Source organism: Tauraco erythrolophus, chromosome 4 (assembly GCF_009769465.1).
Source record: "Tauraco erythrolophus isolate bTauEry1 chromosome 4, bTauEry1.pri, whole genome shotgun sequence".
NCBI classification, from domain to species: domain Eukaryota; kingdom Metazoa; phylum Chordata; class Aves; order Musophagiformes; family Musophagidae; genus Tauraco; species Tauraco erythrolophus.
In genome coordinates, this window is record NC_141468.1 from 2,263,146 (window position 1) to 2,279,232 (window position 16,087).

Here is a 16,087-nt window from a genome sequence, read left to right on the forward strand (position 1 = left end):
TCTTCCAAAAGCAGCAGAATGGTGACATTCTTCTGAGAGCTCTGGAGATCCCTCAGAAAAGAACCAAATCTGACGCTTCCCAATATTTCTCCCTTCCTCTTGTATTTAGTCCTATTTCTAGAACGTCTCCAATTTTCCTTTGTACACAGAACAATTATGTCTCGTGTCCACTGAACCTGGCTTAGGATGAAAAATTATCAACTTGGGTATCCCAAAAATCAAAGAATAGACATTTTTTGAGGGATCTGCACTTATTTAACAATGTTATTTGACCTTACAGAGTGTAAACACTTTTTTTTTTTATTTTGAAAACACTCTTACTGCAGAGATAATGAGTTTACTGAAAAAAAGTCATCAAAAATTATTAAAGCCACAAAAAGCTTCAGTCAGAACCTGATCATCATTACATTTTACAGTACTGCTAGTACACTGCCTTCTCTGTAGTCTTTTTATCCTGTGATAAATCAGCCTGGGCAGCCAAAATAAAAACTAAACAAAAAGAAGTGCTTTTCTCTTCAGAGGCATTATCACATCATTTAGCATCCTTGGTACCACCAGTCCATTAGTTTTAAGTATTATTGCAAGCATTGGTTCTCAAGTTATAATAAAGACTGGGAAAAAAAAAAAAGGGATGCTGTTAGCTTCTGCTATTTTGTAACATTTGTTTCAGTATTCCACAAAAAAAAACCACCCAGAAACCAACTGATCTGAAGGTGCAGGACTAGGGTGATGACATTAACGAGGCTCCTGAAATCTCAAGTTGTCACTATCATGAGCAGCAATCGCATCTAAAAGTCCATTTCAACAATTAAATTCCAGGTGTCTGGATTTTCTCCAGGAAGAAAACTATTTCCTGGTGTCTATATACTCAATAAACATCTATAACACTTAGACAAGCTGTGATTCACTGGAGTTCACCTCAAAAGAAACGCGGCTTCGTACTCTCCTTTCCGTGCCCAAGCACTTAACCATCCACAAAATCCCACACCACAAAACAGCCACAGTCAGTTGTCTGACAGTGCTATTCATCTGCAGCTGACAAACTGCATGGAATAAGGGTTATCTCCAATTTCCAGAGAAGGAAGCAGAGGCAGAAGGGATTAAATGGCACCAGACATGTGGCCTGAGACCAATTCTACTCGGTCTTGCTGCTACCTTGCTGGAGTGGAGTCATCAGTCGTGCGCTGAGAAGCTCCGACCTTTTCATCTAGCTTTCAGACATGGTCTCCAGAAAGAATATTCCTGTTTTCAAAGCCAGCAGAAGAATCTGACTTTAAGGAATTCAACCATTAGAAAAAAGCTGCTTGAAGCTTGCACAAGTCATTCATACCACCTTGTGCTAGGTATAGTCCTCAGAGTTGACTAAGACATCCAAGTGAAGTTGACTAAAGCACCCAAGGATGAACCAGCAGAGAGAGACAAAGTTACAGTAAAATGGGAAATCTGGACCTTAATCGATTAACAACAGTGGGAATTCATGACTTTCAGTTATGTTCCACCTATTCCAAACCTGGACAGAATTTATGACCGTTCAACTCGATGCTTCATCCACAAGGGCTCCAATCCATCATCAGGATTTCCACGTACAGAGCAATTTCACGCTGAGGCGTTAATGAACTGATGTCTCTGAAAAGCTTGGAAGTTATGAGACGAAAGGAGCTACAGAAGCGCGTAGCACTGGTATCACACAATGTGCAATTACTACTAATCCATCCAGTATTTGAGATGCCTGGGACTCAAAATAACCAAAATAAAGGCCAACTACTTTCCTGGAAAATTTATTTATGGCTATAGAATCATAGAATGGTTTGGGTTGGAAGGGACCTCAAAGATCATCTAGTTCCAACCCCCCTGCCATGGGCAGGGAAATTCTCCACTATACCAGGTTGCCCAAAATGCAGATCCTATCCTGCAGATCTCTGAAAATGAGCAGAATTTAAAATTAAACTCCTCAGGAATATTCCACCAAAAAACTATTCTGTGTATGAGTTGGTGTCTGAAAAAACGTGATCACGCATGAGCCGACTTCCTCGCACGGCATCTCCTATGGTGCTACAAGGACTTTCCTTTTGCAGCACGAAAACCCTGCAAGTGGTTGTGTGGCCACATCTGTTGTGTCCAGACCAAAGAACCTGGTCTATAAACCAGAAATAAATGAGGGTCCTGCACAGAATTTAGCAGAATGGGAAAACGCAGCTTACTACGGAGTAACTTCAAAACCCTTTTTTTTAGCTCTGTTTAGCAAACTGAAGAGGTTAACAGTTGAAAGACGCATTTCAGATTTCAATCTTTGAAATCACAGCCAAAATTTAAATATTTTGATTCTTATTTTTTCTCTTATACTATCCCTGCAGAAGATTGAAATTCCTCTCTGTGCTCTATCTGGGCTAACAGTTACAGTTTCCTCAAATTACAAATTTTTAAACTGTATATAAGGTTTTAAATAGCTTTGCAAAAACCCAGCAAGAATAACTTTCCTAAAACATAAAGCAGAGAGCTCTGACAAGAGCAGCCTAAGAGAAGTCCAGTTCAATACCAAAGGGTCCACCTAGAAGTTCCTTTAGCTTAAACAAGATGACATTTATGTAAAATAATAAAAATAGTAATAATACAACCCTCAAAACAAACCTCCTTTCCTCTCAGATGGAGAAATGGAGCCCAAAAAGCACTGTCATTCTGGGTTTTATATCTTCGCTTTCAACAGCGGATACAAAATACAGGAATCACCTTTTTTTTTTTATTCTCATCAAGTAACAGCTCTCCTGTATTTCAATCAAAAATTCATAAAGCTTTATGAAAGTAATCACATGAACTCCCCAAAGTTTTTCAGGGCAATAATACTGTAATTTGGACTTAAGCCACATCAGGTTATCATCCTTGGATCTCCCCTAGCATGGAAATTTCAGGGAAAAGCCCTCATTAATGTATTTTCTGAACAGCTTCCATAGACAGCTTACAAATACAGATTTTTTTTAAGTTTTTTTCCCTTTTCTTCCCCAACAAAAACAAAGGATGCTTTCCTATTCCTGCCTTGTGAGTTTTTCCTGTTGCTTTGCAGATTTTTTTTTTGCAGCGTCAGAGCAGCACTTGCTATATTTGAAATGAAAGCTGGTGCTATTAAAACAAGATTTAGTTCCTCTGGAAGTTAATTCCCCAATGCCAAATGAGCTGCCAGAAAGGTATGAGCTCCTGCACGGTGGAATCTCACCTTGTGATGGAAGAGGTTTATAGTGTCTGGTAAGCCAAAGCATTAAATGGGGATCCCAGTGTGCAACTCAGGCTTCTTAAAGCACTCTAAGATTAAGCCATTGCGTACTTAAGATGGTCAAATTAAATAAATGGATTCATCTTTCCTTCCAGGTTTGCTAAAAACATTTCTGACCAACATGTTTTTAAGTACCATAATACTCATATTTCTAGTGTAGGGGAGAAAAGGAAAAGAAATAGAAAAAAGAAAATCTATAAACTTCAATGCATGTAAGACACACTTCAATCGTATTTCATCTCTCATTTCATGAATATAACATCTACAAACTTCTGCAGAATGTTCTGTAAAACACAACAGAATCATAGAACAGAACCACAGAATGGTTTGAGTTGGAAGAGACCTCAAAGATCATCCAGTTCCAAACCCCCTGCCATGGGCAGGGACACCTTCCACTACACCAGGTTGCCCAAAGCCCCATCCAACCTGGCCTTGAACACTTCCAGGGATGGGGCAGCCACAGCATCTCTGGGCAACCTGTGCCAGTGCCTCACCACCCTCACAGTGAAAACTTTCTTCCTTATATCTAATCTAAATCCCCCCTCTTTCAGTTTAAAGCCATTGCCCCTTGTCCTGTCAGTACACACCCTTGTAAAAAGTTCCTCTCCAGCTTTTCTGTAGCCCCTTTAGTACTGGAAGGTGCTGGAAGGTCTCCCCGGAGCCTTCTCTTCTCCAGGCTAAACAGCCCCAATTCTCTCAGCCTGTCTCCAGAGCAGAGGTGCTCCAGCCCTTAGATCATCTCCGTGGCCTCCTCTGGACTTGCTCCAAAAGGTCCACATCCTTCTTATGTTGAAGGCTCCAGAGCTGAACGCAGTACTATGGGGGGGGGGGGTGTCTCAGGAGAGCAGAGCAGAGGGACCGAATCCCCTCCCTCGACCTGCTGCCCACGCTGCTTTGGATGCACCCCAGGACATGGGTGGCTTTCTGGGCTGCCAGCGCATGGTGCCGGCTCATGTTGAGCTTCTCATCCACCAGCACTCCCAAGTCCTTCTCCTCAGGGCTGCTCTCAATCCATTCTCTGCCCAGCCTTAACTGTTACATTAGCATGGAACTATTAAAATAAATCTTTTTTAAAAATAAAAATAAAAATAAGTGTGATTTTTGGTCCATGCTTCTACTTCACCAGCACCTTTCTTTCAGTCTCAGTGGCATTCTGAAAAGATGACCTTCTGGTAACAAAGGAAGGTTGCTCACCATCTCTGACCAAACTTCTTGCACCTATCGTGCTAACAAGGTGCCATCAGGTGATTATAAGTCACATCCAGTTTGAGTTCACACAAGCTTCAAGTTTCTCTTGAAAGCAAGCTATGCTTTTTTTTTTTTAAATTTTGCCAAACAAATTTGCAGACATCATACGAGTAGGTATAGGTAAGGTACTTCAATTGAGCACGTCCTTGGTAAAATTGTAGAATTAGCTTGATGTTAGCTAATACACACAGTTTGACTTGGAAACAGAGCTAAAAGAAAGCCAAAGAATTTCAGGTATATTACACTGTCTCAAGGAAAACCACTCGTTTGTGTTTTTTTAAGCATTTAAGCCTGGAAAACATGCTAGTGGAGTTGAATTTCAGAGGCCTTGGCTAGCTAGCTGTTGGGTAAGGAAACACTCTGACCTAAGGTCATCAGGTCCAGCGATGCGGTGTGAGAAACACAAAAGAACTCCCCTGCCTACTCGCCACAGCTGTCATCGGACATGACCCACTAAAATAAATTTCCTCAAATCTATCTTCATCTTTCTTAGGACTGCTCCAAAGATTTCCTGGCTTCTGTAAGATGCTGGGAAGATCAGAATAGCTCCGAGTAGTGTGTTGACCTTGGCTAGCTGCTAGACCCCAACCCAGCTGCTCTCTCACTCCCCCTCTTACAGAGGACAGCATGTAGAAAATCAGATGGAAAAGCTTGTGGGTCAAGAAAAGGACATTGGAATTGCTTACCAATTACCATCATGGGTAGAATAAACTTATAATTAAAATATTAAAGAGAATTAGTAATAACTTGATAATCTGGTCTACAAACCCAGATTTTTGTAACTCTATTGTCATTTCACCGTAAGTGTACTACTAATAATTGTTCTATTTTGATCAGACTAGTAAAACACCAGTTAGATTAACAATAAATTCACAGGCCTATATACAAGATGTGCTGGCTTTTGTCCATATTAAAATTTTGCGTAATGCTACGACAAGCTTGAAAAATGAAAAATAACCCTTTCCCAGTCCAACATCAACTCCTCTAACTGCAGGAAAGGGAACCCCGTGACTACTCTTTGCACAGCACGAAATCTGTGCTTGGTGCAAACATCTTAACCCACATCCACCAGCCATGGTCACCATCTCTTTGGGAAAGAACCAGGTGAGCAGATCTACACAAGGTTTGCTGGTGTATCTCAAGACTTGCTGTCATTCCTGGTGCATTTAGCGTTGGTGTGGCCTCATCTTGGGTACTGTGTGCAGTTCTGGGCCCCCCAATTTAAGACGGTCCTTGAACGCATCCAGACGAGGACAACAAAGCTGTGACAGGACTGGAAGGAATGTCCTAGGAGGAGTGGCTAAGGACTTCGCGCTTGTCTAGTTTGGAGAAAAGGAGGCTGAGGGGTGATCTCATTGCTCTCTACAGCTTCCTGAGGAGGGGATGTGCAGGTGCTGAGCTCTATTCCCTGGGATCCAGGGATAGGACGTGCGGGACTGGTTCAAAGCTGCATCAGGGAGATTCAGACTGGACACTGGGAAGCATTTCTTTACCAAGAGGGTGGTCAAACACTGGAACAAGCTTCCTAGAGAGGTGGTCGGTGCCTCAAGCCTGGCACTGTTCAAGAGGCATTTGGACAATGCCCTTAATAACATGCTTTTATTTTTGGTCAGCCCTGAAGTGCTCAGGCAGTTGGACTAGATGATCATTGTAGGTCTCTTCCAACTGAAATAGTCTAGTCTGTTCTAAGAGACAGCTTAGGTCTTGTGACGCAGTATTCGCAAGGAATAAATAAGTCACTGGAAACGCGTATGACATCATAAATGTCTACTTACAGTATAATAAAAATAACAGAGTTCAGCTACGTGGGGAACCTTAATCCTGCTCCATGAGAACACGAATTAAATGCGAGAACTAAAATTAAAATGCGCTTCTATTAAGACATGAGCTAAACTACTGTGTTGGCTTGACGAACATAATACGGGCTCGAAGTGATTCCTCATCCTGGAATCAAATTAACACTGTTCTCAGCTATTCGGCGTCAGTTCTTGCAAATGTCAAAATTCCTATGTTCCTTCAGGTTGTATTCCAACCGAAGGAAAGGAGGAGCTGGAGACATGTGAAATTTCTGACAGGCTGTTGATTTCCCGTATGGATGAAGCATGTTTGAAAACTCCAAACTTGACTGATCTGCTGAGGCACGCTCTCTGACAGACAATATAAAATCAATGCATCACATTTTAAAGAGTTTTTTTGGCGTGTAAGAGTTTTTGTTTGTGTGGGAGGTGGAAGGGGTGGGGGGAGATTGCTTTATTTTCTGTCATCGAAAATGAACAGCCTTACCTTAAGGTTTTTATCAACTGTCATCTTTAATCAGACACACGCAGTACGACTGTCAGGTCTCATAAAGCATCGAGGAAGGGGGAAGCGCAGAACGTGAAGCTGTTCCCCATCCCTCTCCCGTGCGCGTGTCCCATTTCCGCGGCGGCCTCGGTCAGAACTAAACCTTTTCTCAGCAGTGTCACAACAACCAGCTTTCCTGAAACGTGTCTTTATAATTCAGCCACGCCGACTTTAGGAGAGCTTGTCAAAGAGAAAAGCCTCCGGATCCGCCTGCGAGAAAATGTTTATTCCCGCTCCTGACAGATATAAAGTACTAAATGTCAACAACAAGGGACTCGTCAACTCAACGTCTCCTAAACACTCATTAAACCAAGGGGGGAGAAAAAAATTTCGGTAGGTGGGTGTCAAATTGCTCCCTTAAGATTCCGATTCAGGTCAATGGAAGTAAACAGCAAGTGTATGAAAAGTTGTATCAAGCATCTGTCACGTTCAAGGATGAGTATTAATGATCCCAAAATAAAGATGGGAACGTTAAGCATCACGATGACAGCCGGTACCGGAACGAGAAGCGGGAGTCGAGATCTCCTGATCTGAGCCCCGCTGGTCTCGCCGCACCGCAGAGCCTGCAGAGAGGCACCGTCTCCCTGTCTCCGCAGCCTCCCTCTCCGAAGGGATGGCACTGCCAACCTCGCAAAAGCAAGATTTAGATTTACTATGGGATGTTTTTCCCCTTCTCTTTCGAGATAAGGGATATGTCTGAACGTAAGACTTAAAAACCAGAATCCATGAAATCTGGATGGTTATATTTTTAAGAGGCCACTGACTTTAAAAGTTTGCAAATCATGTTTTCCAGTGAATATAAAAGCATCTCAGAGTTAAACTTATTTTTTTTAACTTAACCCCTTATCCCCTGAACATTATTCAAGCCGGCATACAAACTTTAAGCAGTCAATATTGCAAGTTCCCTCTCCCAGCCTGAGTCGGTTTTATTGATTTCTCTAAAGTCAAGTATTTTAGGTTTGATTTCCAAAAGGTAAAAACATCAGCTCTCATTATTTAGCATTTAGCACCCTGAGATTATTTGACATTTTCCATCTACTTCAATAAAAACATACAGCCCTTAGGCTGTTAGAACACATACTTTTCTTAACATATTTGGTATCATTTAACATAGTCTAAACATACTAAATGTAACTAAGAAACTAATCTGATTTTCACACTCCTTTTGCTTCCCAAATAACACATTCCCCATATTAGCAAATACTAATTTTATAGTACACAACTACAAGGTATTACAGCAGGTTTTAAAATCAAATTAGCTGTTACAGCTGTACAAATATACCAATAAAAGGGATTATGAGCGAGGTACACACGGGTTCTTAGTTATGGACATAGTTGTGTAGCTATTCCAGTTCTGTAGTGATGAACACTGCTCAGCTGCAGCAGCAGTCGACGTTCACAAAGACTAAAAGACTTAGATGCCCCATAGGAATCGGTAACAACTTTGTCATTCTCTCCCAGTATCTTCAAAACAAACAGAGGATTTCAATTCTACATCCAGTACCTTTTCTCTTGACATAGCTTGAATTAAATAGATTATTCCCAAACCATGGAAAGCTAAAACACCACTGCTAACACATATGCACCTGTGTGTACGTACATATTCTGTACATCGCACACCTCCCTCCTAAGGACAGGTTACCAGTGGAGTTTGAAATTTGACCTTCAGCTGTTCAGAGCTGATTGTCACCAGTTGGTGAGGAACATGCTAATATCAACACGCAGCAAGAGTAAATTACGACCCTCCTTGATTATTCCCTAAAGCATTGATTTTATTCATTGAAAGAGCAATCACTCTTTTACTAGCATTAACGTAACTGGAAGAAACAGGAAATCCCAATTCCAAATATGCTCTCAGGTAAAAAGCTACTGCTTTAAGTCATAGGGACGAGTATAAATGAACATAATAATTGAAAAATTGAATTAAAATGTCAAATTATTACCTGCTCTTTTCCCCCTACTCTAACCAACCTGAAACACCAAGAACAAGCAAACTTTGCAGTTCCTTGGACCATGCACACATCCAAGCGTTAAACTTTAGTCTTTGCATCTCAAACAACATCAGCACAGTCAAATCAGGAATTTTGCCTTTCCTTCTTCCTCCCTCTTTTTTTTTTTTTGTTTGGTCCTCTAACAAACACACACTTCAGTTTTCACTTTCTTACTCTGCAGACTCGGAAATCAACGGCAGTGATTAGAACCTCACTGACACGGTGCAGTTCTTCCCGTCTGGCGAAGGGGGAGATCCCCGAGACAGACGCTGCCCGTTCAGCAGGGGTGAAGGCTGCCAGGTCAATTCAGCCTCTCCAGTCCACTTCTTCCCAAGGACACAATCTCGCTTAGAAGCAACTGCTTCTTCCGAATCGATGAACACTTTGCTTTCTCTTCCATCCTACAAGCCTTTTAATTGCTGCTTGATCTTAATGAAGTGTGGCTGATGTTAATAAATGGATACCCTCACGGCTTTAATACCCAATATCCAAACGATGTTCAACTGAGTTAGCATCAGCGGTGCTTTCACGATTCCAAACGCCATCATCCCCTCCATCTCCCGTCCCTCCTGTCCCTCCCCCTTAAGCCTCAAGACTGCAGACATCTGTTCCTCAATTGTCTGGTAATAAACATACTCTATAAAGCATATGTAAAATGATTATTACCCTGAAGAGCCAAGTGCCTTTCAAATGCCAGCTGAAACAAATAAACAACATAAAAAAAATTTAAAAATCCCCACCAAACAAATGTTACAACAGACATCGCTCAGGCTGTTCAATATTCCACGACGTAAGGGCTTCAGTATTGGTCCCACACGTTTCCCTCCTCCAACAAGAGACGTTAGTCTGCAGACCAGTAACACCAGCGCTTTCCCGATCCAAGCAGATGCTGGTTAGCAGCGAAGGATGAAGAAAGCAACTGGACTCTTTTGGTAACTTTTATACTTTGACACCTCCCGCAATATGTAATTAAGGAAAATCAGATGTGTATTCCTCTTCAATTTGTAAGTCCAATTAGTTTTCATATGTAGTTAGTAAAATCTATTCCCAGGAATCATCTCTGCCAGAATACCCACTTGTCTTCCAAAAAACTCTTCATTTATTACGTGTGTGGTGGTGTCATTAAGTCGTGGTAATTAATCTGGGGCTTGGTGGATCTCAATTGTCCTAGTGGAAATTAGGGACTCGCATCCCAAACGACATAACATCTCACTTCCCAACTCCACCTCGTTGCTCTAAATGAATTCGAGGGAAAGAAGACTGAAATTTATTTGTTGTATTTGCCCTCACGTTCTCCATGGTTGTAAGTTAAGAGTTTCCCTAAATAAACTTTCGTTACTGGAGACACAGGGGTTAAATTACAGCCCCCTGAAAGCCTGCTGACTCTGTGCCCTTCAAAAGCATCTGGAGCCAAGCTCAACCTCAGTTTGTAAATAAAAAAGGATCCAAAAAAAAGCCCATTATAACCAGTAAACTTGACACTATGATTGTGCAAATCTGATGTGATGGCCAGTGACACTTTTCATACCAGTAGTACAAAAGAGACTAATTCAGACTGAGGAGCAGGAACACTCTGGTTCCAACTCTCCACCCAACGTTACTACCCCAAATTATCTCCTAAAGCCATCACTTAACGCCACGCTCAGGCTTTAAATCATCACACCAGGGTCTGGCTTCTCAGTGATCCAGTTAGCTCAATACTTTTAGAAGCCCTCAGTTTCCTAATAAAATCAGCTGGCCCATACAGTGCTCAAACTTCTCTGTCAACATATTTATGTGAACTTGATATAAATCAGAAAAAAAACACCCTTCTAAATAAAATATTGATCATTTTGAATTCAAAACAGATTCATTTTAAGCCCATACAAGCAATGCTGGTGAAAGATGATCGACGCAGGCCACAAAGAATCTCAACAATAAAGCAAGTGAAAACTTCACGCCTCTGCAGCAACAACCTCCTCGAGAGCTTGATACTTCAGACAATAACATCTAGAAAAAGTCGACAGAGATCTAACCAAGTAATGCACACATAAGACGAGGTGCCAGAAATTATTGAAATGGCAACATTTTAGCAAATCCACCATTTTCAGCATTCTACAATCACGGTCAGCATCATAGAGCTGATTTGAAGAGGAGTCAATGGGTAAAGCCAGTTTGCTTGTAGGCCAGGTCATTGCTCCCATCAGGAACAGAATTCCCTGGAGCGAATCATTACCAGCAAAAGGAATCCAGTCTTAGAATCATAGAATGGTTTGTGTTGGAAGGAACCTCAAAGATCATCCAGTTCCAACCCCCCTGCCATAGGCAGGGAAAACCTCCACTACACCAGGTTGCCCAAAGCCCCATCCAACCTTGCCTTGAACTCTTCCAGGGATGGGGCAGCCACAGCTTCTCTGGGCAACCTGTGCCAGTGCCTCACCACCCTCTTGAGTGAAAAATTACTTCCTTATAACCAATCTAAATCTCCGCTCTTTCAATTTAAAGCCATTTCCCCTTGTCCTATCACTACATGCCCTTGTAAAAAGTCCTTCCCCAGCTTTCCTGTAGGCAAAGGTCATCCCAGATAACGCTGCATCCCACGCATCATGCACACACCAAAATTGATTCATAGATTTCTAGGTTGGAAAAGACCTTAGAGACCATCCAGTCCGACCGTCCCTAATCCCCATTAAACCATATCCCTAAGTAGATCATCCAGCCTATTCTTAAACACATCCAGGGATGGGGACTCAACCACCTCCCTGGGCAGCCTATTCCAGTGGCTGACAACCCTTTCAGAGAAGAAAAGTGTCAGGAGTTAGCAAGGACTCATGCATTTACTCTGCTGATCGCTGAAGTGGATAAAAATCACATTTTAAAAGTTTCTACAGTCTTCACCTACGCTCAAACTCACCCCATTCTGCAGTGAGAAAAGGGTAAGCTGGGTCACGGAGTATTTTTTTTTTCTCTTCATGCAGTTAACCGAACTTAACTACTCATAAGGTGTTGCAGATGGTTGGCACGGAAAATATATTGTACGCGGATACCTTAATCTTGATGCAATTATTTTTTTATGAAGCAAATTATTTCTACTGCCTATCTTGCGAGCTGGTAATGAAAGTGAAGTGTTTGTGAGAAGTGCTACTTGAAGTAGAGCACTCGTGTTTGACTCGGATGGCAAAAAAGGGGGAAAAATTACGCAGGAAGGCAAACAGAAGGAAAGAAGTATTTTCACCAGCTTCTAAATCAGTGTGAAGCACCTCATCAATAAAATAAGAGCATCACCACCCCCTTCTGTGCTTGAAAGAAACCTGTAAATTCATTAAAGATGAACAGACCGAAGTCCATGTCATAGTGGCCATATCTCAGATAGCACATTGCATCTTAACCTCTGTCCATCTTTTCTCATAACAAAATGGCTGAAAACTATGAATTATGCTCCAACGAATTTATTTTTAGCATATTCCTTCCATTTTAAAAGAGAGAGAGAGGTTGAAATAAAATGTGCTTATGAAATTATCCATTTCATTATGGGCACCCAGCAATAAACGAAGAGCGTGCAATGCACACAATCCTTTTTTCAAGGAAAGATCTGAAAAAACATAACAAATTTTAATCTGTCCTCACAACAGGTGCTGTTCTCATGACATCAGATATCTAAACGTACGCACTTTCTCTCTGCATTTTTAAGTCCTGAGAAGTCACAAAAGACCACATTGCTCAGCTACCAAGGCGGCAGTCAGAATACTCCTTCGTCTGGGGATAAGATTCCAATTACTTTTTATTACTATTTTATTATTGCTTGTTTTTAGCGCTGGAGAAACAAGCCCTGTTGTCTAAGTGACTCATGAGAGTGAGTAATACAAACAGAGCCAAGGAGGGAAATGCTCTCCAAAGGTGCTAGAACCGAATAGGAAAGGACATGTCTGATGATAAAGGAAAACCCTGCAAGGAAAAAGCAGAGGTAGAAGATTGACACGAAACGAGAAAAAACATCGTATTATTTAATTCTGGCAAAACCAAGAAGATGAACTGTTAGATTGCAAAGTAAAAGGAGAAAAACTAAAGTATCAGAGGTGAATGACTTGGTGAGGATTATAGACTTGCTCTGTTTTAAGGGTGCAGGAGTCCTCGATGAACTGTGATGATTATAGTAGCTGGCAGGGCACTTTGGATCAGGCATTTAATTTGCAGTCCATAGACCATACTTGTTTTATCAAAGAATGAATTTACCTTGCAGTTCATAAAAGTATCCTTCTGACTTTTTAACAAAAGCATAACGGACAGACAGCAATAAACAATTTGTGGCAGGTCGCAACGAAACTTCTCCTAGCTTGGGTCAATAATAAATCACACCGTTGAATGAAACAAGGTTACCCAGGCAAGTAATCCCACTTGGTGGGCTAGTTAATTTTGAACAAGATTAAAGAGCATCAGCAACGAGCTCAACTAGTGATTACTTTTCACACGCAGGCACATCAGCAACGTCGCAGCAAGCCCATGGCTGTGAGATGTGGCACTATGTTCATAAAGAAAGTAGGTTAATTCTACTCCTTCTTTATTTGCACCTGTAGAAATATACAGAAAGATGCAGAAAGTCTTGCTTACCTGAGCAGGGGATGAAAGATGATGGTAATGTTCCTGGCTCCTGGTTTGCAGACAAACTTGGATCCGCCACCTTCAATTAAGTTATCATCTGGTCCTCCTGGAAAATAATGTGAAACAGGTTGTCTAACAGAATCTGAACATCCCTTGATTTTTAGATAGCAAGTGATAATTAAACATTTAGGTCTGTCTGCAAATTCCTGGTGAAAGATCAGTAATTAATGTGAAAATACACTCTTTTTATCCTCTTGCTGCTCACAGAAGTTACTCCTAAAGCATCAGGAACAACACATAGTATTTCTACATTACTTTAGGCTCCTCTTTCCAATTTTGCAGGTCTCCTACAGCACAGGACACAGTTGCAACTGCAGAAGAGTTTCCCAGCCACATCAGATGAACTTATCAGTTGGGCTGAAGCCCAACGTACTGGACTGGAGGTGTTAACACCATGCCCATCACACAGACGAAAGATGCCCAGGTACCATGAACAGCCTTGATCCTCATGGTTCTTCAAAGCATCACCGCACTGACAGATGGGGACATCCAGCCTGAAGTTTCAGTGACTTTAGCTGCTTTTGGAATAGTTCAAAATCGAACAAACAGCTCTTCTTCTGCACATGAGCACACACTTAAATCATCCAAGGTCTTGTCCATGAGATGGATTTTGAAGCACACAATGCTTGGAAAGGGTTTTAAGAGCAGCGCTTCACTGAATTTTGGTTCCATATTGCTGTATGGAAGGTTCCTTCACCTCTGACTGCTGATACCATCATTCAATCCCTGGAAGGCAGCTTGGTTTTTGATTGCCAGTGACATGACATTTTAATTTATTTATTATATATAAACCAAGGGCATGTAGTGATAGCATGAGGGGCAATGGCTTTAAACTGAAAGAGGGGAGATTTCAATTAGATCTAAGGAAGAAATTTTTCACTGTGACGGTGGTGAAACACTGGACCAGGTTGCCCAGAGAAGTTGTGGATGCCCCATCCCTGGAAGTGTTCAAGGCCAGGTTGGATGAGGCTTTGAACAACCTGGTAAAGTGGAGGGTGTCCCTGCCCATGGCAGGGGGGTTGGAACTAGATGATGTTGAAGGTCCCTTCCAACCCAAACCATTCTGTGATTCTGTGATTCTATGATTCTACAAGAAAAAAAAAAACTCGTTGAGTTTGGCTTCAATTGGCATGAAAACACCCGCCTGCATGTCACTACATCTGAACCAAAGTCACTTCCATAGGCAGCTCGTAACACCAAACACTTTAAATTAGGATTTTGAGAGAGAGAGAACAGGGAGGAGGGTAAATCTCAATTTCCTGAAACCCTTGCATTTCCTGATAGCAATAAAGTCCATTTGCTACCCTTCCAGAAGAAAACATTTTTAGGAGAACAAGCTAGATGCCCCACACACAAGCAAATGCCAGCATCAGGAAAAAGCTTATTCTAAAATTAGCAGCAATTTAGCACATAATCTCCTATATTTTCATCATACTCCCTTGTCACAAAGCACAGGCCATCATCTTGCTGGTATCATCTGACAAGTAACTCTGTCTAGGGTGGGTCTGAGCTAAAAACCTCAAATAACCATCAATATAGACTTGGGCAAAGTCTGTATATCCTGAATGTTATCAAGTCCTCTTCATTTTGCATGTGAACTCTCCTTAATGATTGAATAATAATAAATACAGAACCTAATCACATTATTATGATAGCTTTATAGGCAGGAAAATGACAAAGTACTTGAAATCAAAACACCACCAGCAGATTTTTGAATTTTTTGACCCTGACATCGGTCTGCCTAGAAACGAGAAGAATGTCTCCAAACTGGAAAGTGTAAGAGGAGGAACACAACCAATGGGTATGTGACTGCCATCTTCTTTTCCAAGTGAAGTTTATATGCTGTAGGCCATTATCTGCAACCAATCTACAAAAGCGGCGCTTCCATAACTTGGTTTAATTGACCCTCTTGTTACAAACCTCACAACAACGTTCAAGGACCAAGCAGGTCATTCACACCAGTTCTTCCCTACCCTCAACAGTCCCTCCAGGTCAGGAGTGTTTTGCACAAGAATTCACATCACTGGTGTAGATTCAAAGATGCTTGTCCTGGTAAAAGGAACAACATTTAATTCCCTGTGGAGTGGGAAATCCGTGCAAACTCTGGACATCTGCAGTTGTAAGATTTCCACAAGCTGACTCAGCTCCACAAACGTGCTGTTAGGGCACGAAGCTTCTTCATACTTTCTACACTAGCACATGGGCTCACCAACTACAAAGCAGCAGTTGAGGACAGGGTTTATAAAACATTGCTGATTGCGCGTAGAAAGAGGTAGCTCTTCAAACAACGAGTTTAGGAAATTCATTTTGCGTTTTAAAAAGTGAACTTGCACAATGCGACAGTTTAATCGTGGAAAAAAAGAGATGCAACTTCCAGGAAAAGAAGATTATTCATTAGCCCTATTAATGTCAGACGCTGCAATTTCCAGTGGGGTCTGTGTCTTCACTGACTTATTGAAGAATTCATCCAAGCATGAACTACTGAGGCATGCACTAGGAAATGCAGGTTTAAATTAAGAAAGGGGTGTTATTCTTGTTACATCAAGTCACCCTGCACTAATCAATATTATTGACTGGGATGAACTCCATCACAAGGAATAAA

General features: G+C 41.5%; 1 protein-coding gene across 1 annotated transcript in view; it reads right to left on the minus strand.

The window, feature by feature from the left end:
- The window catches only part of EXOC4 (exocyst complex component 4), a 457,215-nt gene that overhangs the window by 230,049 nt on the left and 211,079 nt on the right, over positions 1 to 16,087 (minus strand). The window contains exon 10 of the mRNA XM_086610028.1: positions 13,435 to 13,531. Within this exon, the coding sequence (XP_086466154.1) occupies positions 13,435 to 13,531 (97 nt within the window). The remainder of the gene's footprint in view (positions 1 to 13,434; positions 13,532 to 16,087) is intronic.